We start from the raw sequence: 25,033 nt of genomic DNA, 5'->3' as shown, positions 1-25,033 counted from the left end.
TCAAGTCAATGGAGATTCTAAATAGTTGTATATCTTTTCGCAATTTGCATCCGGCCCGCAGCTGTTAATCTCGCAGCAATCCGGCCCTCAGAGAAAAAGTTTGGTGACCCCTGCCTAACCTAATCATCAAATCCTATTTTGATACATTTTTAAAGATATATTTTGTCAAACTGTGCCCAAATAACATTCTAGGACTTTCAAGCGTTTCAAGGACTGCTATCCATTTAACAGCACCTGGAAGATAGAATGATTAACAGACACCAACAATCGGAAATTTCACTCTGTCAAACGGTGACCGGACCTGCGTCCGTGGTTGAAACCCTCTACTAGTATAAGAGAATGCCAGGATTAGGCTCTCTCTCAGTCAGAGAATAAAGATTCAACCAAACTTCTTAATACGTTAACTCGTCTAGGTACTTCAAGTTGATAGCACTTTTAATTTTATGTGACTTGCTAATACTGTAGACTTGACTTCATCTTCTTGTAAAAAATATATTACGCCCCGATAGCTCAGTGGTTACGCGCCAGGCTCAAGATCACACGGCGCTGGTTCGACTCTCGGGGTGTGCGTTTGAGCAACGCATTTCAGGACTGCTCTCCATTCAGCGGCACCTAGTGAATGGAATAATTTCTCGGCAACAAGACTTCAACAATCGGAAAACTTCACTCTGCCAATCTCGGTAACCGGCCCTGCGTCAAGTGCCTCTACAAGTATGCGAACAAGTACCAGGAATAACCTATCAAGGCTTTGTCAGTCCGAGGATAAAGATTCAAAACCAAACCAAACCAATATTAACTTGCAATGTGAAATTAATGAAACTTACGATCTTAAAGGTCATCATAGCCTAGTTGTCGTCATTGCCAGATCTCTATTTACTACCACCTAGTGGATGGATTAATTTACAGGCAATAAAACTTCATCCTGGCAAACTCGGTGTCCGGGCCTGAGTCATTGGCTCAAAGTCTTTATAAGTAGTACTGTATTTAAAACTGCCAGAATACTCAAGGAAACCTTCTCTGTCCGAAGAAAGATTCAATCATTCTTACCGGACTTCTACACTTTTGTATAGGCCTACGTTTTTTCTACGTTTGAAGTTTTATGGGCGAATTAGTTTTGCCCAAAAACGTCGAATTATGTCGAAACTTTTTTCATGTACAAATCCGCAGTTAAAATGCAATATTCAGCATAATTTGCGTATGACTTTTGGAAATTAGATACTTCTCGCTTGTGGTTATGGTACCGGGTTTTTCCTCGCCATTATTGCTGTATAGTGTAGCCCAGGGGTGTCCAACCTTTTTTTCCAAAGGGCCACATGTAGTTTACGAATGGTTGCGCGGGCCACTTGAGTATTTACTGCTAATTTGTAATCTTAAAAATGACTGTCTGATAATTTCTAATTAAAAACCTCACACCCAAATTCTAATCTTAGAAATGTGTTTGTACATTTTATGGGTTATCATATATAAGAAGAGTGAAGTTGGTTTTAAAGTGGTTTAAGGTTTTTAATTGAAAGCAAACCAGCAGCAAAGCGTAAAAAATGTCAAATTGGCAATTGACCCTTCTGATGTTGCCGGAACAGCGGAGTTGCGCGTCCCGTAATGTATGGTCCGGCTGTTCCTAGGTTCATCCACGAAAAACTTGCTCGCACAAGTAAGTGCTGCCGAATAATGATGTCACGAAAACTGCCAATCTATGAATCCTCTGATCTTTTTCTTAAGAAACAATTTTTTTTTTGTAAAATTGTAGCAATAGAAAGTTTTGAACTTCTCTCGCTAAAAGCAAGAAATATTGCTGATTGACTGACTCTTAAGCACCAGAACTATTGTGTGGAAAAGGGTGGACGTAACAATGTGGAAAATGTGATGCGTAACAATTTGCATTGTGATACAATAAAATTAACTTGAACAGTTGCGCACCCCATGCACGAGGGATTATAGAGTAATAGAGAAAGAAAGCAAACAATAAATGCCAATTTATCGGAATGTAAGTTCACCATAAATTACGTTGGCGATTGAGTTGATTATATAATATATGTCATTTCGAAAAATATCACGCGGGCCACTCAGAACCTTCTCGCGGGCCACATGTGGCCCGCGGGCCACGGGTTGGACGCCCCTGGTGTAGCTTATAGCCTACATCCCTCACACCAGGAAAAAATGCAAAAACAGGCTAAAATTGATAGAATTTATTAAATCGATTAATTAAAAACTTCATTGACTAGTCATAATTTAATTGTTTAGTCAGTAAGCCATAAACTATAACGTTCGCAAAAAATATTATGGCATCTGTGTAAAGATTTAAAAAAAATTCACACAAGCCCTGATCGATATAAATGTAGGCCTACCAAGAAAATGCCAAAAACTTGAATCGCACAAATATGCAATGCAAAGAGTATTTCTCAAAATCGTGCTCTTCACTACGTGAAGTAATTTCGATTATAAAGTCTTCCGACATATCGTGTAAGCTACACAAAGTAAAAAGTCGACTAACGTTACTAAAGTTGAAGGTAAATAGAAATCGGATTTCAAGTTAACGTTTTTGGAAAGGGGAATTGTGTTACTGGCAACGGAGTGGCGACTAGACGACTAGCAAAGTTGTGTGAAATGCGATCTCTGCATCTACCCTAAAGGTTTCTCCCACACGACTAGGATCCAATCCAACGAGATAGGCTATCAACGAATTACTTCCTTGATGATGATGAGCAGCAGTATCAGAAGGTATTATATTAGTGGAATAGTCATGTGAGGAATTCGAAGGCAATATTCCCCAAATAAAATAGGTTTTGAAGTGGTGTAAAGAAGCAATGATGAGGGCTAACAAGTTCTATTCTTGTTATTGTCAACTTACAGTATTGTCACCGTTTTATCACTAATGTCGTTTCAGACAACCGGTCGACCCAGATTAGTTTGAAGCAAATAGAGAGGGTTCTAAGACATGTTATTTTGGTCTGGGCAAGTTTTGCATACGGGTGAATGACGTTTGGCAATTTGAAGGAGGAATGAATAAAAGAAAAAACAAGCACTGATTCAAACAAAAAGGAATTCCACGACGAGACTTTGTTGCAAAAAAACGTTCCATCCACACTTTGGTACATTGCTATTTTTCTGGTGCGTTTATGTAGTGCAACCTTCCTTGTGCAGTACAATACGTCTCTTGATTGGAGAAACAAACATGGAGTGCATGCGTGATGATCCTAAATGTCGCTGACGACTTGAAGTCGCCACTACTGCAATGAACACATAAAAAAACACGATGTTAAGCAAAAAGCAAACAAGAAATGCAATGAAAACAAGCACGGGTAGGGCATGCTGTCGAATAGAAATTGGAATACAGAAAGGTTTCAGTACCTGCGGTAAAGAATCTTCCAAATCTTTCTCTTTGTAATGTAAGCTATGACTCAGAAAAAAAAAGAAACGGGTTCACGGGCTCAAAATCGTAAGCAATTTGAAGTCTTCAGGAGGCTACGACAAATTCCAAAAAGGATGGTTAGTAAAACAGCTGCGCACAATACAAACGTGCAATACCAACATTAAGTTGTTTTCAGGGATCGAAAAATAAGTCTAGCTGATCATGGTTTCCAGCAGCAGAGAACCGCGTTTATATGCAACTCAGCTACTGGCTCTCCAGTAAGTTTTTTTCCTATCCATTAAATACAATTTTAGTCAAAAATGAGTTAGCGCCAAACAGAAAACATATCTAAGGGGCAAAGAAATGGATGGAATGGCAATGTTTGAAGTTCATGGAGCGATAAATTGAGATCTATCTGCACCCATAGTTGCATCAAGCTTTTGTTTCAATCAGCAAAAATACAAAAAGGATCACAATTTCTGGAGAAATATCCAATTAACTGATAGAAGAAGCATAAGAGAAATGCAAGTTATGATACAAAGCAATCCTAACTAAAAATATACTAATAATACCTAAAGGTATGACTTCTACAAAAAAAAAAAAACTGTAGGCAGACAGACCATGCACTCTAAAAATTTAAACGGAACAAGTGCGATTGCGTACTTGGGTGGTATGTAATTCGTAGATGGGCCACTTTTAAGGTCCAAAGCGAAAAACGAAAGGGGTGTACAAAGGAAGACTTTCTATTCCATAGCATGCCCTACGGTAGAACAGCGTAGTAATAACTAAGGAAGTCTTCAAAACATGCAGCCGTCCAAACACATAAGCTAGCAGCACCGAGACTTTGCACGATATAATTAGACGCTCAAAGACCAAATTGTCTAAACATTTATGGAACAAAAATTAAACTTCAAAACAAAACCAAAACCTTACTTTTTTGTATATGTTTCTCAAATAAAACTAAAATTCTAGAAAAAAACAACAAGCCAAGCAACTCCAACGCAATTCCCATCTATTTGCTATAACTTTGTTAATGATTTGCAAATGAAACTGATTCTCACATAATTTGTCTAGTGAAATCTATTGCAAATTGACAAACGAGCAACAGTTCATATGATACGTGCTACAGCAACAACTGTTGTACATTTAAACGACACAAACTCTAAAAAAAATATACAACATGACATGATCTATTAATATGAAGAATTTTTTTGTGCTAAAAGGCATATACAAAAATACCTCGAGCTACGTTGGCTTGTACAAACCAGCACAAACTGGTTTCCTCAATATGCCTAGCTTGCAAAAACAAAGCGCAGCAGCCAGTCAAGTTTGCAGCATCTTTACAAGTGCAAGCCCTGTACCGACCTTGATTGGTATACAGACGAAACCGGGTAATTGTATAATGGTAAAACGTAAAAAGTGGTTTATCGCATAAGATTTCTAAATCCCAAACCAATAAGATTATCAGATAATGAACTAAAATAATCGAATATATCGGTTAAACGAATCAAAAAGATTAATGAATTAATTATGCGTTTATCCGGTATCGTCTGCACAACACCACGTAGCTTTCATAGCCTCACATAGATCATAAGCAAAGTGCTATGATTACAAAATGAATTCCATTAAACAGTAAAATAGCACCTGCATATCGCATAAAATCAACACAGTGGAGCATCACAATTACACAGCACGTCATATCGAGATGTTTACTGCTAAAATAGCAAAGCAAGAATATTGTAACTATTTTGACGCCACTTGTCTTCAATGCAAGGTCCATGCGAATAAAACAGCATCTTTTTAAACTTTACTACAGAAGATTTTATCTCTGAAACGTGCAACGCTGATTTTGTGGCGCCAGCTCATTGTGCAAATAAACAACCCAGTCAGGAAAAACACCACTTTCCATTAATTGGAACCTTAACCAAACCTATGGGTTGCAGATGTTAAACCAATGTAAAAAAGGACGACTTTTCTACCTGGGTCTACACTGTGCGGTAACAAGTTGTCGTTTCTTAACAAAATGATCGAATGTGACTGTTTCATTAAACTAACGCACATCCAGGTATGTCCTGTCAGTTGTTGCTTCAACGACTCTTGTTGTTGGCCAAGCCTGTGAACATCTGCAAACCTGAAAAAATATAAGACAGTCATATTATTGCAGTGAAGGCGTGATAAGGTTCGCTACATACCACGGAAGCTGCAAACATACCGGACGAGCGTTCGATTAAATCGATTGGCACGAGAAATTCTTTCAAAGGTATCTTGGAATCCACAGGTCCGTTAGGCATCATGTAGCTACGAAGATCAAACTTTCCTTTGTTTTCCAACAGCACCACCTAAAACGCACCCAACTTCAATTTTTATCCCACACGAGCTAAGCACACTTTGTTGCTGAATGCATTAAAACACATACATTGTGTTGCTAGACATTCTCTTCAAACCAATGTATCGAAAAATCCAAATATTTCTATATGAAGTAACAAACACCAGCACTAGAAAGGGTAAAGAAGCAGAAGTAACACAAAAAGTTAGGGAATTGTTTCATCAGAAAGCGTAAAAGGTAAACAAGAGATACAACTAGTAAGGTAAGCTTACTTTGAAGTAGTGAGTTGGCACAGCAACCTGGTTCGGCTCCAAGACTTGATATGTGACGTACAATTTACCATCACTTTCCCGCCTAGATGGAGAAACATTGCGAAATTTTCGTCAACAAGTTTATTTTTACCAGCCGGTAAGAGTATAGGCACATTTCAAAATCAAGCAAGACAAAGTAACACAATTAGAGTAAGCATTACAATCAATATACTTCACTTAATCATCTGAATATTTCACATATGCATTTGTGTGAAGGATATTAGTTGCAATGTTTAATTCTATCGCGTTGCTTTGCCTGTCTTTGGTATGAAAAAATCAAACTCTTTACCGAAATTGCAAATTTAAAAGAACTGGAAACTTTTTTTAAAATTTAACAAAAAAATAACGGTAAAGGTGTAGTAATTTGTAGTTTTCATGAACTTTCGAAGTAATTCTTGTCTCGATTACAAACTGTTACAAACCTACCTCGGCAAGTACAGTGGTCCGGTGCAGACATACACGTTGTCATAGTGATGGCACAGACTACGAACGTATTTTTCAAGGTTGTTCCAAGCCTCCCTGTTCAGCTGGGGATGCTGTGGGGATATGTTGGAGAGATAGAAGGTATCCTGCATCCATTGCCTGTGTGCTCTGCAACCCAGACAACAAAACCTGTTATTTTTATAAGATTCAACGTCTTCAGACGTAGAATCAATGTACAAATGCTGTCTGGGAAGTGATCAGGTCAGCCTTCATCATCATCAACCAATTTTGATCATACAGGCCATGAATTAATCCTCATGTCGAGGGTGTGGCCTGGCTGTCTGTCGAGAACGAAGTCTTCCCCTACACACCTCGCGATTTATTGGGTTGGCAGAGTCGCAATAAATCACAAGATCCCATTTCATTCCCTGTCAAGCGGCCAGTAACTAGAAATACCAGCAATGTCTTCTGAAACGTGCAAAGCTGGCAGCTTGTAAGGATTTGATATTTATCGCAATATCTATTGCTAGCGTTTTACCACTAGTTGCTAAAAGTTTCTTCAGATGCAATTGACTATCATTTTCTTTGATTTTTTGTCCTATCCCGCCTTTTCCGGTGGGATGGCGCAATGGATAAGGCGTTGGCTTTCCGATTATGCAAACCTGGTTCGATTCTCGGCTTCAGCTGGTTGTTGAAAAACACCGCTCACCTCTACCCAGGGTGTAATAAATTGAGTGGGCGTAGTTGCTGAAGTAAAGGAGGCCGAGAGAAAGGAAGTGGCCACCCTACTCTCCTTAGTGCCGAAGGCTTAGTATAATGAGAACCTTATCTTCTCATTCACCAAAGCTCAGTATCTGAGTATGGGACCTTTACCTACCTACCCGGCTTAAACTTGGTGGTTGAAGATTTAGATTAAGTGGACAGGAAGGAAGCCAATCTTCGTGTCTACCTTCAAGCGTGCTTTTAAGTGTCCTAGCAAAGACACAGCCGCATGCTCTTGCTTGGTGTCAAACTGGCGCTCGTTTGAGTGCTGTACTAGTGCTGTCACCGCTGGCCTATGCAGCCGTTGCGTGGCTGTGACAGTGATATGCCGCAAACGTTCAAATTTATTCTTAATTTGTTAGTATTGTTTATTTGCGTTGAGGCAAAAGTTCTATGTATGAGCAGGTCACGTGCAAGCTAAACACACCTGCTCATTGAACAAGTGCCACTTCAAGGTTAAGCCGCATTGGTGCAAGCAGTGAGCAATAGCCAGGGACTGCACACAGCAATAGTGGACTTTTGCCCTGATAACTAATTATTGAAACAGTGCCCAAAAACACAAATGTTCTATATCACCAGTAGCCATTTACCTATGATTAGCAGCGGCGGCAAGGTGTCCTCTGTCGAAACCACTCCCGGAAAAGTCTTGATTAGTCGAACGGAAGAGCTTCGGCACGGTTTTGTCAACTGCAAGCATGAGTTAGGTTTACTGTCGCTGTAGTTTAATTCAGCATGACAAAAAGCGCGACAGTTAAAAAACCCAATTTGAGATATTCAGTAACAGCTGAATAAAAGCCCCCTCCTTTTTTTGTTTTCAATTTGACACGGTTTATGTAACGACGCCTGAAGCAGTGGCAAATAAAATTCATTCGCCTTGTTTTTACGATGCTGAGAAATATTAAAACATGCCTTTGTCTTTCTGATACGATTCACAGAAGAGGGCAGTTTGAATTGCAGCTCACCATACACAGAATCTCTTCACTTCCAATCAGAATCAATTATGACTCAGCAAATTCAACACATTGCCAATAACTAACCCAACATCACCTACGAACTGAAACTCCACTCTGTTAACGGAATCATCGGTGATTGATATTATTTCCTTAGTCAGGTGCTCGAACACCCAGTTGGCTTGGCGGCAGCGCCGATCATAGGACAAGACGTAGTTTTCACGCATCTGAAAAGTGAAAGCGTTTGGACATTGTGAGTTTGAAACAAGGTTGTGAAGAAAACTGATTATTTTTCCACAAGAGATGAATCACAAAAACGTGAGTGGTTTTTATGCAAAAGTTTCCAGCACTAGTTTGAAGGCATACAGGAATTGCCAGACAATGAGTAAGAAAAGCATACCTTGATATCATCTGAACTAGGAAAGCCATACTTCATGATTTCTGTCGGACGATTGGGGATTGTGGGTGTGGCAGCATGAACCTTGTTACTTTTCCAGCGTTTTTGGGCCTCACTGCCCACGTATCCCCCGATGGCGAGGGTAGTTATAGTGGTGCAAACACGTTTTAACATTTTTTAATTATTAAAAAAATTCTGTTGTAGAAACAAATAAAAATTAAAATCCAAAGCACGATCAATTAATTAAAGAGATTGACGTTAAACTTCAATGCAAATTTTGCATAAATAAGACATTGAACGAGGACGATATTACATTTCATCTAGCGGTGACAAGGTAGTTTTACGTTGCTAAAGCGTCTGACAATGCTAAAGCAAAATACATAAAGTGACGTCACGTGGACAAGATTGGCAGCAAATGAACAGGTTTATCTTAGCCTTGAAGAAATTTGAAGATAAACTAAGAATTTCGGCAACTAGCTGACTTGAACACAGGATTTGAAGGCATGTCAACTGACATCACAATCCTCAATACTAAACAGTTGGCTTGGCTATAAAGAAGCACCGTTTCAGTTTCTGACAATGCGCAACAACATGAAAAAAACTCGATAATACGATCGTATTGTTCCTTACACTGATCACATGGTGTGTCAAGTTCTCGTTTACATGAAGGGAGCAAGTCGCCTCTAATTTTTGAGTATGGTGTTGGACTGTTGGTATTGCGGTGGTCATGAAAGACACTAAATGTAACCAGCGAAACCGGAGCTGCCGCCCTCGTGGGATAAATACATCGGTAAAAAAAACTGTACAAAAAAAGAGAAAGTGAATTCTTTCCGTATTCGAAAGTCAAAGAAACTGCTTCACAATTTTCTCCACATGTTGCAACACGTTGTAGTCAAATAGTGCTCAAAGGTAATTGTGAAATTATAACAGCAACTGGTTGAAAGGAGAAGTGAAAAACACAACATATCGACAAAACATGCCATAACTGTACTAGGGTAAAAAAACAAAACAGCTTTAAAAGTTGCAACCAATATGCCAATACACTCATGATAAAAAGATAAATCATCAGCACAAGTTTTTTAATTAACACAAGTACAATGTCATATCATTGGTCTGTGCTTTTCACAAAAGCAACTGTGTGGAAAAATCACAGGGCAGTTGGCTAAGAGGAAAAGCGTTAAGAATTGTTATTTGATCAGATTTACTGCGAAAAGAATACTTTTCTTTTGTATCAATTGAAAAATATTTGCAGAGCATAAAAACAATTATTGACACAAGCAGCATGTCGTCAAGCAGACGTTGCATAGTTGGCACAGGAGTTACCGTTCTGGCACCGATTGTAAAAACAAACCATTTTCGAACTAAAGAAACATTCTGTATCACGCAAAAGCCCTTTGCTTTCTATATCACAAATAAATTGAAAGTCCGCCTTGATAGCTCAGTTGGTTAGCGCGTGACATTGTGAACAAAGAAGCTTCAAGATTAAGCGGCACTGGTTCGAGTCTCGGGGTGTGTGCTTGAGCAATGCACATTATGAACTGCTCTCTATTCAGCGGAACCTACCAACAACACCTCAACAATCGGAAACTTCACTTTGTCAATCTCGGTGACCAGGCCTGCATCAGTGGTTCAAAGTCTCTACAAGTATGCGAAACTTCCAGGATTAAGCTCTCAAAGAAGTTTTCCCAGTCCGAGGATACAAATTCAATCGATTGAGTTGAAGACGAAATTAAAAAGGTACAACTTGCAAGATAAAAGCATCTATCCCTGCATTTCATAGCATGACAACTTCTTGCAATAACTCTGATGTGTAGCGTAGATGACGTATTCATGATGGTGACGCATCTACAAACACTAGACAGCAGAATCCGTCATTTTTACACTAATTTATCGAATCAATGTAAAAATGACGGTTTTTCTGTCTGAGACTATTTTCCCAGCTAGCAAAATTTTTTTCTACATCGTTTGAACGTCAACAAACGTTGAATCAATGCAAAAAGAGCAAATTTTTGTTAACAAATTCTACACACAATGATTTGAAAGTACAGAAACTATTATTCAGCCACAAACCGTGAGCCGAAGAAAGTTTACAACACACACAAAATGGAAGATAGGGAACAAATGAAGGTGGTGTGTTGGACAAGTCTAATTACAGTTACCGCAATCGACACCATTACAGTCGCCATCAAATAGAGCGACTAAATACTTTATTGGCGAAGTGGTGGAATGCCGGAAGCAGAGGTCGACTTTATGCTACATCAAAACCAGAGTTAGGCTAAATCAGAAAAAGTTTTAGTAATGGCAATTCTCATGAGGATTTATGCAAATATTTACCAACGCCAGAGGCGATTTCGAAAAATGATGCTAAGACTGTCGCGTTTCTTACGCGTGATGTGAATATGAAATCGCCAAAAACACATCTAGAATAAAAATACAAAAGTAATTACGAGCCACAATCCATCTCATAAACCAAGGCACTTCCATCAGTGGAAACATCACGAATACGTTGACTTTGGAAGCAAAATCAACAATTTGATCAAGACAGGTTTTGCATCACAAAATAGCTTTGCAAATATCACGCAAAAGCACTACAATACTTCTGTAGGAAACCATTGCTCATTGAACATGCTGTCATTATTTATTGCACAATCAATACTTGAAATACCACCTTGATGTGAAACAAGCCTTGCTTTTCATTGCACGGACAACTGATTTCAATCTCGAAAAAAAAATGATATTAATTTTTATGAATTCTTCAATAACGTTATCGGCACTGCAGAAAAGAGATAAATCCGCGAGCTGCATTTTGACGTTGCAAGGTAAAAAGAATAAATAAAGCAAGGGATAAAAGCAACGCATCGGAAAAGGTTATCATGCAAATGCAAAAAAAGGGTTAGCCTTTCCGTCATCAAGACACATCTGATGAGGTCCGCACAGGAAAAGGGTGGGCTTCGGTGTTAAAAACCCACTTGTCCGACGACAGGAAGGCATCGTCGTCCGAAAACAGTAGGAACAAATATTTAAGAGTTTCCCCAAGGAAAAATGACTCCAACTTGTCCATGGGGTTGGGGTTGATTGGGCTCATCACGTTCTTTATCGAAGTATAGCCACCGGTTGGAACCTGCAAAACATTTACGGTTATTTCTGTTATTTCAACATGTGCATTACTGCATCTTGGCCTTGGCAAAGGCTGAAACGGCACAGAGTTGTTCAGAGTTGTGGGCTTCATCAGTACCACCTTATCGTGATCACATATTCTGACCAGACCACATATCTGAAAACTGTCTTCGGGACATTTTCGCCGTTTATGACAATAACTGGTTGAAAACCAACTACAAATTTATATAATACGTTTTAGTAAAGTTTTAGAAAGTATGCTTGTTTTTGGATACGCTATTTATTACTAATAGTAATCATTGTTTTAAATTTATTGTCATAATTAATTCTTTTGAGCGGCGGTCGATTACCGTTGTGGCAAGAATACGGTGCGATACTGATGAGCCCAGCCTCATGGGCGAAACACGTGTCTATCGCTGTCAATTCTTGCTACAAATCGGCTGCCCAGAAACTTAATTAATTCTTTATTCGTAAACAAACTTTTGAGCTCCAAATACACGAACAAAACCTACGAAGACGAACACGAAGATTTTTTATGTCAAAAACACTTGAATTATTTTTTTATTCGTGCAATTATTCTAGAGAAATTTTGACTGTTTGTCATACATTTTGTTAAAATTAAAATTGTCTTGTTTCAAAAAAGTCGCACAAAGCTTTTCGAAGAAAATATTTAAACACAAACGGCTTTCGAATGACGAATATTCGTGTTCGTACAAAGAGCATAGTATGTGGCGGGCCCCTAAAATAGGCGAACTACTGTAGGCTACTGCACTATGATGTACAGAATTGTAACCAAAACAGTTCTTCCTAATTAATGTCTCATTAGCTGCATTTTACAGGGGGACAAGAGGGGGGAAGCAAAGAATTTTACAGAGGGAGCAACTGCTCCCCCTTACTTACGTCAATGCTCATCGATGAAGCATGAATAATGACAAATACAAACAACACTACAGACTCCCCAGACAGCAAAACCTGTCATTTTAAATTGATTTAACGTCTGCAAACGTTGTCAAGGTCAAGTTGTTATCTAAACGCAGAGTCGACTTTAAAGGGATAATAAAGGAAAAACCTGACTTGGCGATTTTCCACGTTCTTTGTGTTTAACATGCTACCATAAAACGATTTTCAATAACATTTTGCCCCATTGCGGTCTGATCAGCATTCCGCGCCGCTTTTGTCAGAGCTTTCAAAACTAGAATGGGCGTGAGCAGCAAAGCGTGCGACTGTACAGTCTACGTCACTATAGGCGAGCAATCAGTTGATCGCGCAATAGCTGTTACTGCGGGCGATTTAACTGTAGGCTATGTATGTATGTATATCAAAACAGCAGATTTCAACATCAAAACATCAGACAGTTTGCTCAAAACATCAGATCTGATGTTAGTGTTAACGTGGCTTTTGTTATTGCTGTCGATAGTGACGTATTCTCAAGCAGTGTTTGCACTTTTTGGTCATTTTGAAAAACAATAAAAATAAATGAAACATTAAACTTTGGGCCTTGCCAGTGCCATTGAAAACAATTTTTTTTTTGGTAATTCTTTTTGAAATGTATTCTTGAATGTTCAGTTTACGCATTTTAATGCTTAATTCCCGTTTGAAAATTTCATTTACTATGCCTTTAAGACGTTCACACTTGAATACAACGAACCGAAACGAGAGTAATCGACTGTGGGAAAAATTATTAGAAAAATTGGTCTTCACGTCATGTATTGGAAGTTCAGACATCTATTTACGTTGTTCTGACGCGGTAGTTCGTTGTCCCACATACATACCTTCGTGTACTTTTCAAACGCTTGAGTGATTTTCCAACCCCACTCTCTGTAAGTCTCGTTTCTGGTGATTCTCCACAAGTAAAATAACGACTCGACTGTCTCTGGCCGAAGAAGGTTGTGGCGATCCAGCGGCTAAATCGGGAATAACAAGTTGAACAAGATCTTGCCCAGTAAGGCGATGTGAAATTTGAATGGACAAAATCGAATTATCACACAGGGTGACTACTGTTGTGTAGAGTATTTTTGTGAAGTTTTATGCAATAAAATCCAGTATCCGTAAACATGTAAGCGTTTTAAGGTCAGTATTTTCTAATTCTTGCAAGGTGATTCCACAAAAAATGCTATCACAACGCATCAATCCACGTGATCCAGATAGCGCGCTCTGAATGGCTAGTTAGGGAAAACGCGTTGTGTGCCGCACACACGCGCGCGCGAGCGATTGCTGTCTGCTGCTGAGAGATTTATAGCTTGAGATGCTGAATTGCTGAAGATAAGGCTGCAAAATTCAGATAAAAAGTTGTGTTCAGCCGAAATGTTTGCTATAATTTTATGCTTGGTTGTTAAATAATCATTCAGGCTTCGGTTCAAAGTTAGTTTAGGCTAGGTTTTCCAAATTGTGTAAAGTAGGCCTAAGAGGCAGTGTCTGTAATTATCAGGTCTTCTGGAATAAGAACTGCTTATTCAGGTGAAGTTGCTGTTTGTGGTTCTGCATTTTTTATATGTAGCTTTGAGAATGACACTATTACACTAATAAAGTTCATAGTATTACGGAAGGCTCAGACAACTAAGTTTTCAGCACTTAAATTCTTAGTTCTGTGTACTGTAAGTGGGCTATGTTTATTGTTTATATGTTTGTAGTAAGTTTATAGTAAGAAGCATGGAAAGCTCTTCTGTCATTGGACCCTCCAAGGAGCTTCCCACTGCTGATTTACCAACACAACGATATGTTCTTGCATTCTGTACTTTGTTAAAGGTGATACTCAAGTACTTTATTACTGCAACTTTTTCTCTGACCGGTTTTAATTAAGCTTGGTAGTGACATAAAACATAAACCAACTCGTATATCTTCGTATGGATGAAGGGTAATTGTTAAAAATACTAACATACCGGTATAGCTTGCATGACTGAACAGTACACGTAGGCTACAATAATCAACTAGCAGACACTTTTCAAAACCTTAATGTGTTGAAATAATTAATTGCACGTTTGCAGAGACAGAGCACTCATAAGGAATTAATTTTTCAGGAAGCTGGAAAAAAAGCTAACTATTCAAATGAAGATCGCATTCCTAAAACAATTGAGGTTTCTCCTCTCCCAACGTTATCGTGGAGTAGAAGCACTGTTATACCAAATTGAGCCTCTTGACAAAAGGACAACGAAAACGCTTCAAAAGAGAGTTAACAAAAGGTAAGTTCTTACATACGGTCTCTTTTCAAACTTTTTTGTCTAATAATTTTCTATGAAATGTAAGGCTTTTATAAGTATATTCTTTGATAACAAGGTCAATGGGTCATGCATAGACATGTCCCATGTTGTGTACTGGGGTTGGTCAGTTGTTGTCATTGACATGGCTCTTCTAACAACATTTGTTGAATAGAGCCATATGAGAAGGAGAATGGGTTACTGCCAATTCTACAACCCCACTTCACCATTGCAGATGTAGTGCAACCAACTCTAGATAGTATATAGGTGGTTTAAGGATTTTTCGCTTTCCTTAAGCATTTCCTCGTGGGAAAGTGATTCAGATGTTCTGATTTCTATGTCTGTAAAGGCAGGCAGCTTGTGCTTTCACTAAAGCTAGTCGTGCTATGGCGAGAAGATTTTTCTTGACTATCACTGATTTTTACTGCCATTTGTCCGAAAGAGTACTATTTGTTATGTTTGGCATATATTGTTTTTCGTTGTGATAGTCAGAAATAAAAACAAACTGAACTGATTTACATGGATTATTTTGTGTTCTTTACATTTATCATTCACACAAAAAACTTGTTTTTCAAGAGCCTCAAACAACAGTGAGGAGATGATTTCGCTGCAGCAAAGAAGTCACAAGTGATCGAGGAAGAGAACTGGAAAAAAACAGCAGTTTTCTGCAGCAATTGATGAAGAAATTGACTCTCCTTTCGAACCAGCTGCACCTGGTACATCTGAATGTGACAATGCCCCGGTATCCAGTGATGATCCTGCTCTGCGATCTTTTTCTGTGAACATGTTAGAAAATATTCGCAAAGGCCAGGCCCGGATTTAGGGGGGGGCAGAGGGGGCAGTTGCCCCGGGCCCCCCGACTTTTGAAGGGCCCCCCTATGTGGAAAAAAATGTGATTTTGTGTTATTTTATTCCTTTTGACCTTTAAAGTTTCTGCAAAATACTGTGCAGTAGTGGACTGATGCTACTGTAGACGTAGAGATGGTTTATACGCGCCGTAGGCTTGAAAAATTTTCTTGCACGGGGGCCCCCCAATCTAAAAGTGCCCCGGGCCCCCCATCAGCTAAACCCGGCCCTGGCAAAGGCAGTAACTCTTGTGATGTTTCTGTCGATGTCCGCACTTTTACCCAACCAAAATTAAATTTGGATGCCAACTCACTGTTCTCTTTGATTGGGACGATGCCACGCTTACTGAGTCTATCCTTACTTCACACTTGACCATAGATGGGCTAAAGGGTTTGATAAACACAAAGTTTGAATGCCCTCATTTTCCTGCCCATACTCAGGCTGTGCAGCGTATCATTTGGGAAGTCACTAACGACTGTGGAAGTGTTGCTGGCCATCAATGACGGTATGGTTTCATTCGGGCGAGAATTGCTTCGCTTAGGGTCTTGCCGAAAGCAGACACGAAATCTGACTTTCTTTCATTGGCTGCAGTACAATGTTTTGATATTCACCATTGTTTCTTGTTCATTGTCTTTATTCTGCATTCGTTTGTGCACGTTTTACAAGCACATATAAAGTTGGTTGGTTGATGTGTAAGCTACCATTGGAGAGTTGCAGTTACTATATCTGTCAAAAAATAAATGTAAATCGGCGAAAACAATCGAATATTAATGCAGTGCGTTGTGTGATTATGTAATACATATTACTACAACAAAACCAAAGTGTCATCTTATGCACAGTGCATTCCTACTCTTGCCATAGAAGTGAAACAGGCTTTAATATCATCAGTTTTTGCTGACCAAGCAATAATAGAGTTGCCAGGTGATTGCTTAATATCTTACTGTACACCGCCAGCCTTTACTTAAAAGGGCAACTAGCAGTCGCATCATATGTAATTGTTGTTGTGGTTGCTAAAGTTGGAAATTTTTACAATTTAAAAAAGATAAACAAAGTTTTTTCTTCAAAAAATTTGTACCTGGCAACTCTGTGCTGGCAACAAATGCCAAAGACAAAATCGACTACATGTTTAAGGTTACTGAATATTTTTACGTGAAATTTTACAGAAATACTCTACATAGCAATAGTCACCCTGTGTGATAATTCGATTTTTGATTTTTTTAAATTTTTTGATTTTCACATCGCCTTATTGCCCAGTGCACAAAATTGGTCCTTCTTACATTGATTCAACGACTGCAGAGGCTGAATCAATGTAAAAAAGGATTAATTGTACTAACTGGGTGCTGCAATTAGAGCTCGACCGATATCACTTTTTCAGGCCGATACCGATATTTATGAAATTTTTAGGCCGATACCGATATATATCGGCCGATATATATCAACTACGAAAAATTTGTTACCAACAAGGTTATTAAGCAACAAACCAGTCCAAGAAAGTGTATGCATTGGTTGCTGTCATAGGCGCCGAGTTTTCAAAATAGCTGGGCGGACGAACACATACTGTCACGTCACGTCGTGATCACCAATAATAATGTAGAACTCCACTGTTGTTTTCCTACCACCAAGGCTCCTTTGAAGAACAATGCTACAGTTTTTACACCGATTGACATCTGGCGATGTTAAAACGATGTAACAGCAGTGGAAATTGCGGTCAGACTTTTGCTGCGAATGAAGTTCCTCACAGGTTTGCGCAATTTACTTGATTTATAGCACTGGGCTTACGAGTGGCAGAGTGGAGACAAACGGCGCGGCTGGACACTTTTGCTCGTTTAACGGCGAATCAACGTTGTTTAACGTTGCATGAATGTAACATGGCAATAATTGACGAAAACTAATCGCTTAATTAGTAGGTCTAGTAGGGCCTATCATATGGCGACAAAACCTTGCGAATAAGGTAAGTAGGCTAGTATTAGAAGGTGGCAGATGGTTACAGAAATTTTGGACTTAAAATTGAATTAAATTTTTTTTTAATTCCTGAAATGTCCGGCGGGCGCGGCCCACCCGCCCGGGAGTCGGCGCAGGTGGTTGCTTGCTTAATTACGCCGCATAACTTCCACCGAAAGAGGTCGTGTGGCTTCTTGCGTCATAATACTCTGGGCACGAATCGGAAAACTTCTACAATGACGCTACTATTTTCTTCTGTGCAAAGTTTCACTAGGCTTTTTTCTTTGGGTTTATTTTTGCAACTTCTACAATGACGCTACTATTTTCTTCTGTGCAAAGTTTCACCAGGATTTTTTCTTTATTGTTGCAGCTTCTACAATGACGCTACTATTTTCTTCTGTGCAAAGTTTCACTAGGATTTTTTCTTTGGGTTTATTTTTGCATGTCATGTGAACGAAAGTTAATTTTCCCTAGACCTTTTCTTTCTTACTGTAATACCAAAACCTGACAAATTTTGCTGCATCTTGCTGCGATAGCCTACTCGTATGATCTAATTTTGTAACGAACCTTGCCTTATCAATATCACTCGGAGATCAAAGCCAGGCATTGTGACGTAAGACTTGAGATAAGCTGTGCGTGGTTAGTGTAGAAGTACACCCGCACTCCCATCGATTCTTAGCGAAAAATTCACCTTTGTTACACTGATTCAATGTCATCAATCGTTGAAGCAACGTAAAACTCGAAATTTTTCCTGCTTGAATGGAAGCTAAGGGATACAGTATTAACATTTTCTGGATGCGCGCACTAGAATGGGCGGGAAATTATATTCTCACAGCAATTGTTTGTGCTATGCAAGCACGTTTGAGCAACTTGTGTTTCTTCTAAATAAAGGCATGTATGGCTGGTTTTGAGTGTGCTTTTGCTGGCCGATGTTTATCGGCGAAAACATATCGGCTGACCGATATATCGGTCGAGCTCTAGCTGCAATGCAGTCACATTGACGGGAAATTTTGGTTGATTTCACGAAAAATCACGGTACTCAACGTGAAGACAAAGGCTTAATTTACGAACTGTTTATCAAGCTTTTAAAGAAAGTTTTTGGGCTGACATTATATTCAAAAAGTTTGTTGTTCCCGTCAGAGGAATAAAAAAAAATCATCATAAGTTTAGCTTACACAATACACAATTACACATGTTAAAGCATAATATTCGAAATATTAACTAGCCTTGCAGAAAACTGCGAAGGTGTTGATAAAACCGGATGAAAGACTCGCCATACCTTCACAATGATGTCATCTTGAACGCCGCGCTTGAGGTTGAAATAAGCTATCTCCGGACTCAAGCCAGTGGGGGTGCTCGAGTACATGTGGTAGCAGGTTTCAGCCAACCGCTTAGCCAGGTCCACGTGACTGGCAGCTTCCTCTTTGAGACTATCAGGGAAAAGAGTCGACCCAAGTGCCAAGGTACCAGGCAAGAAACACGCGAGGTGATCCTAGGATAAAGTGACATCAGTTTTAATAATTATCATGAATTGCTAAAAATTAATACGTAATAATCAGTATAATCTGTCATAGACCAACCCAGGTAAATCTTATTTGTTTATTAACATAGATTGAAGTTCTGTAGCAAAGTTTCTACCAAAAAAAATTAAAGACGTTTTTTTATGCATTACTTGATAAGTTTAATACTGCAGATTAGAAATCAAGTAAAGAATAACAACTGGTCGCATGTTTACCATTTTAGCGCTTGGGGTAACTCCTCCAAGTAGTTCACCAACGTAGGTGTAGCCACTGGGGACAGAGGTGCCAACCAGGTGCTTTTGCATTCCATTGACCGCTTCCAAGTATGCGGTAAGCAAATGGGTTTCCGTACGACCGGTCTGCAAAAAAATAACGTTGTTACAACGTAACTAAGACCATACACGGTCAAAAATTCGACATTACCTGAAAGACGCCGTTCAAATCATGGTTGGTTCATAGTTCATACTTCATATAGCGTAACTGAATAGAGTTGTCCTGTTAAAACATTCAGCTTGTAGAAAACTTATCGAGGTACCTGCACCCATTGCTTGAGTAGATATTCGTAATAACTATCCGCTCTTGCGCCGACAGTGATGGTACCACCAGGCCGGAACAGGCCAGTGTTCGCATTGATCCACATCGGTACCAATCCGTTCTTCTTCCCGGTCAACTTTTCGACATGGTTCGTCACCCTATCCACAGCATCCTGTCAACGATAGTTGAGGCAATGATGACGATGACAATCGTTTTGACTTAAAAAATGCTGAAGTTGCTTTGCATCAAATTTTACAAGACACCTCACACAGTAATTCTGTCATTGACGCAATGGTCATTGCAACAATCACTTTAAAAACAACCAACCATTCCTTTCTGATTTGGCACACCAGAAGTCTATCTTTTCATAACGTTCCACTTACTTTATATTTAGGATCTCCGGTTACAAAAGAGAGGTCGCGAAATTCCATTTGAATGGAAGTGACCTCAGACACTGTGCTGTCGGGTCCCCACTTTGGCGCATGCACGTTGCCGGTTCTCAGGTTGACATCCGAGTAAGGAACGAACGACACAGATCTAGTCACAGCCGGTAATAACCGGTCACCAATGTCAAGCTGAAAGCACATAAACTTTCATTAAACATCGAGGAATAAAAAGATAACGGGCGTTTAGTATGTTGTTTGTTTCAAACACATCGTATGCTTCAAACACATCGTAAATGAAACACAATGACTTGAAGACAGAGTTAAAGCCAAACCTTATGCAAGTTAAAAGCCTTTAATGCAGTAGAGCCACCGATATGACCGTAGTCCAAGTTCCTCTTTAGTATGAGCCAAGTTTTTTAAAAGTTTAGTGCAAGTGGTGATTGGTAAGTCAGTGTAAGTTGATATCTGATGACTTATTGTTTGCGCTTGCAATAAAACATTGAATTGAATTCGTTTATGTAAGCAAACAAGACCTTGAATTATTTTAAGAGCTTAAAATGTAAATTGGATCGTTGAGAGCAAATTCTTCAATGAGTTATAACCTGTAGCGTCACTTAAACTTGCATCAGCAGTAAACTTTCAATAAAAGTAATTTTAAACATGCTGTCCAGTGTCCAGCCTAAAGTGTAAACTGTAAATGTATCACAGTATCTGAAAAACATGGTCATCGCCAGACAGTGCATCTATATCATCCAGTATATAACAGGAAAGCTTTTCACAAAAGCAAAAATTACATCACACAGACACATCAAAATCAACAAAGTTCGATCAAAAACATTACCTTGGTCATGAAAAAAGTCAAAACTACAAAAAGCTGAGCCTTACCGCCCTGTCCTTGTATAACTGATCTTCGGTGAGATGGAAGGCACTCAACATTGAACCAAGCACTCTGATGGTGCATTCAAATAGATTAACATCAACATCCACATCGAAAGTCAAAGTCTTTGCAATCCATTGTCTCCCTTCTTCGTATTCTGCCACATTATAAAGCAGACATAGAGTACTACTACAGTAATTTAATGGAAATACTACAGCAGTTAAAACCTGGTATAAGCCATTTTATTTCAGCATCAAGCAAAACCTCTTTGAAAAGGAGGCAAGGGTCTGATTTCGCATTGCAGGTCTAGAAAACTATGGTCATTGTTAAACAAACAAATCCGCACCATGCCGAAAGCTCGTATCCTAACAATTATTTCACTTAAAACATATCTATGATGGCTAATATCACGGAGTGTCAACCAAAGAGGTAGAAATGAAACACTGCACTGGTATCAACTACTGAAGATAAACAAAAACCTTACAACCAAGTGGTTGACTACAGTAAGATAATGAATCAAGTGCGGCCTACCTGCTTTGAGACCCATTATGAAAGCGGTGTCTATGGAGTCAAGTAGAGTGAGACCAACATGGAACCAATCGTCAAACCGCTTTGAGATGGGATGAGAATGGTCGTGTCCCCAAGCAGTCTCCTTGTAACCTTTCCAAGCGTGTTTGAACATGTTCACAACGAATTCTTGCTTCGCTGTGTAGTTACTTGATGCAATCATTGGTTTCCATTCTGTGTTATGTTGAAAGGTGGTTACAAATATGTATCCGCAGCATATATTCACAGCAGCAGGGCTGGTAATTACAAATTTACAAAACTTTAAATGTTAAAAACAATATATTATAAAGAAGATTAGTCTATCTATCTATCAATATATGGTTTAACGTCTTTTGTTCTCCGTATTGCGAAGGTTGGACGCCATAATATTGAAGTAAAATTTAGAAGTTTTAAAACGACAGCATTTTCGAAACTCGCTGATGGATTGACTAAAAGTAAAAAAAGTTTCACTACAAACTCGCAGGAACGAGTAAAAGATCGGATATCGCATCAACGACTTTGCTTGCATGTTTGTTTGTGATCAAAGTCCCAACAATAACTGGACTTTGCTCTCAGTATATTCTTACTGCAGCTCCATTAAGAATAATGGTTGGTTGCATGGGCACAGTTGTTGACACAGCACTATGCGGACTGTGAAACGTGAAGTTTTATTTTAATCAGCAAAACCTATTGTGCTGATTTTATGTGATAATGCAGCTATCATTAATAAGCATTACGTTCAATACTTTATAACATAAAAAAGTTTCAACATAAGGTAGCTATAGCTAAAATATCATCAGCCTTCATAGCTGGCCTATCAGTGTCATTTGTGATTGCTAGCTAGTTTTAAAGTTTTTCAATGTGTTAGAAAAACACATCGCTTGTAAATTAAAATACTTATGACGGTAGCAATTGCTTTCATTCTCGTGTAGCCAAGGGCATCTTACACCTTACATGCACAATTGCACATAACCCACCTGGCAAAAGATATTCCTTTCTTGGCTTAGGAGGAGGTGGAGTCTTTAAAGCAAAAAGAAAAGATTAAAATAATATATATATATAACAAACAATTCGGCAACTTTGTGAGGATGTCTATCCATCGCATCATGATTTTGGGTTTGAACCAGTGATTTCTACAGACAAGCCCAACTTGATTTACTGTAAACGTTAACTTGTATTGAAATAAACCACCAAACATACAGCACAACTTGTTTCTTTTCTTTACCATGTTTATAGTAGATAATTCTGTGTTATTTTAATGTTTAGTGTCACATTGTCCTTTCAATAACTTGGACTTGCAGTGGTGTACGTGGGAGCATTGGACTTTGCCTCCCGTTTTAAAGAAAAGTTTCAATACTTTAACGAAGTAGAGTACGGTATTCAATACGTTTTAGGAAGCATTGTCAAAGCAAATAACAATAGCGATAAACACTAACCAAATACTAAATCAACGGATCAATGCCCTCCCCCCACTGTGCACTTGTCAAATAAGGCAGTCTTAGTAATTTCCAAAGAATTTCCACAGCACTGTATGGCACACACCAACACCAATTTATAAAAAAGGCAATAACAAATTTTACCCATAAGTAAAGAAAAACCATGTGTGACATACAAAAATGCCTTAAAAATATAAATTAGTATAAATAAACTAATCAACTAACCTATATATATCAAAAGAGTAAAAGAATTTTTATCACTAACGAATGTGAACAAAACTCACCTCAACTTCTTTTTTATGTTCGCTTGCATCCACTTTTGAAGCTCCTTTTTTCGCTTTGCTTTTCTTTGGTTTATCCTAAATATACAAATTCACTTGAACTCACGCCAGTGGTTATTCTCATGGCAACTTCTCTGATAGATTCGTATCCACATAAATCAGAATCTTGGTTTCTCTGTACAAGTTGTTCAGTTGTGTTCATGCAATGTTTCATGTATTTTGATATCCCATAATGTACACAATTTTAAGAATGTGATAGAAAATTATGTCTGTCAAAAGAATTGCATACATGACTACGTTGAATTGAAATAACAACAAACATCAGATTCGAGACATTGCAATTGTAAAACCGCATGTTGCCTAATTTCTTGATAACATTGCAGAGGCTAGCGTGCTAATAACACTAAATTATTTTTTGTCATATGACTGTTTCATTTAACATTCTTCTATTTACCTCTTCTTCATCATCCTTATCAAACCTCGCAATAAGTTTTGGATTGCCACGTCTTGGAGGAGGACGCTGTTGCTGTAATACATGATGCAATGTTAGTTGGCAATTGACAACAAATCTTCATCAACTTACTTGTGCAATATCAATAAAATTAGTGTTGTTATTGCAAATATTAGGATCATGGCATTTGTTGGATTTTATAAATACTGTATAAACAAGATTTCAAAACTGTCAAGAAAAATGGATGCTTTATGTAGACTTTATTCAACTACGCAGGTCCAGGTCCACCGTCCATGTTATAGTTAGTTTTGAAAAAGTTCATAAAAAAATGCCTACAGTACTACACAAAACAGTGCTGAGTAGGAAACTACAAGTGGATTTGTGGCAAATTTGAAGTAGTTGTTCTTGAAAAGTGTTTGTAGTATAGAATGTATTTGTAGGATATGTTAGTCATTGAGAAATAACAATAAGGCTTTTACTTTTAAAATTTAAATATCAGCCATCATTCCAACACAACTTGCCATGCGATAATCTTGTATCAATCTAACAAAGAATTTTCTTCTTTATGTATAAATGAAATGCTTGCATTAGGTGCAGCTTATACAATATATATATACAATATACATACAAGTTGATTGAAATCATCTTTTATCCTTTTTTCTAATTCTTTCAATGCTTGTTGTTGTTTCTCTCCCAGCTGCTCCAGAATAGGATGTTGAACTTGATCTTCTTCTTTGTCCTTTTCCACAATATTGCGGACACTACACAATAAAAAAAATTGAGTAATTCAAAAACGTGAGTCATATTAAAGCAGTGTAATAATACACGACAAAGGTATCTCGTATCGTAATGAAAATGTATTTTTATTTAAGTAGAAACAAAAAATTTTTTTGACACAACATTTAAATCCTATTTTCGTTCAGAAATTCACCTTGTATAAATAACTCTTCACTCTTGACATAACTTACTTTTTTGACTTAGGTTTCACATGCCTTTTATTTGTATCAATATCATTCGCAGGGATCTCACTTTGGGAAGTATAAATTACACATAGGATAATAAATAAACCAAGTCCAAGGAAGAAGAATTTCTTCTGGTATGATGTTGTTTGTTTCCACTTCTGTTGAGTATAACATTAACTAATTGAAAACCTCCCATAAACGAGTTTATATGCAATCATTCAACTTTGCATTTTTTAAAACAATTTGACATTTAGTCAGAAAAATGTTATATATATACAGATTACAGATCAAACTTTCAATAGAGTTTTCAACAGAAAATCCAACAATTTTTTTCGCATTAGATTGAGATTTGTATTTGATGTCTGAAAAGAGGAGAGTTTTAATTCATACAAGCAAGCCAAGCAGGTTCTAACTGTAAGAGAGC

The 25,033-nt window shown here is 38.3% G+C and overlaps 2 protein-coding genes across 2 annotated transcripts; both read right to left on the bottom strand.

The window, feature by feature from the left end:
* Window positions 1-1,922: 1,922 nt before the first annotated feature.
* On the bottom strand, window positions 1,923-8,692 carry LOC145768350 (endonuclease G, mitochondrial-like). Its single transcript, XM_082579828.1, has 7 exons — window positions 8,522-8,692; window positions 8,219-8,348; window positions 7,762-7,858; window positions 6,413-6,577; window positions 5,948-6,029; window positions 5,562-5,688; window positions 1,923-5,480 (listed from the first exon to the last, which is right to left on the bottom strand). Exons 1-7 carry the CDS (start codon window positions 8,690-8,692, stop codon window positions 5,437-5,439), a joined length of 816 nt encoding a protein of 271 aa, XP_082435954.1. The 3' UTR covers window positions 1,923-5,436.
* Window positions 8,693-8,717: 25 nt separating this feature from the next.
* On the bottom strand, window positions 8,718-24,783 carry LOC145768914 (endoplasmic reticulum mannosyl-oligosaccharide 1,2-alpha-mannosidase-like). Its single transcript, XM_082580518.1, has 13 exons — window positions 24,677-24,783; window positions 24,276-24,408; window positions 23,651-23,722; window positions 23,200-23,274; window positions 22,457-22,499; window positions 21,465-21,674; window positions 20,942-21,090; window positions 20,054-20,245; window positions 19,672-19,842; window positions 19,352-19,495; window positions 18,896-19,108; window positions 13,408-13,539; window positions 8,718-11,639 (listed from the first exon to the last, which is right to left on the bottom strand). The coding sequence occupies exons 1-13, from the start codon at window positions 24,781-24,783 to the stop codon at window positions 11,427-11,429; spliced, it is 1,854 nt and encodes a 617-aa protein (XP_082436644.1). The 3' UTR covers window positions 8,718-11,426.
* Between the last annotated feature and the right edge of the window lie 250 nt (window positions 24,784-25,033).

This window comes from Aplidium turbinatum, chromosome 4 (assembly GCF_918807975.1).
Source record: "Aplidium turbinatum chromosome 4, kaAplTurb1.1, whole genome shotgun sequence".
NCBI classification, from domain to species: Eukaryota; Metazoa; Chordata; class Ascidiacea; order Aplousobranchia; family Polyclinidae; genus Aplidium; species Aplidium turbinatum.
Note: the sequence above shows the minus strand (reverse complement) of the source record. Positions and strands in the feature narration are given on the sequence as shown.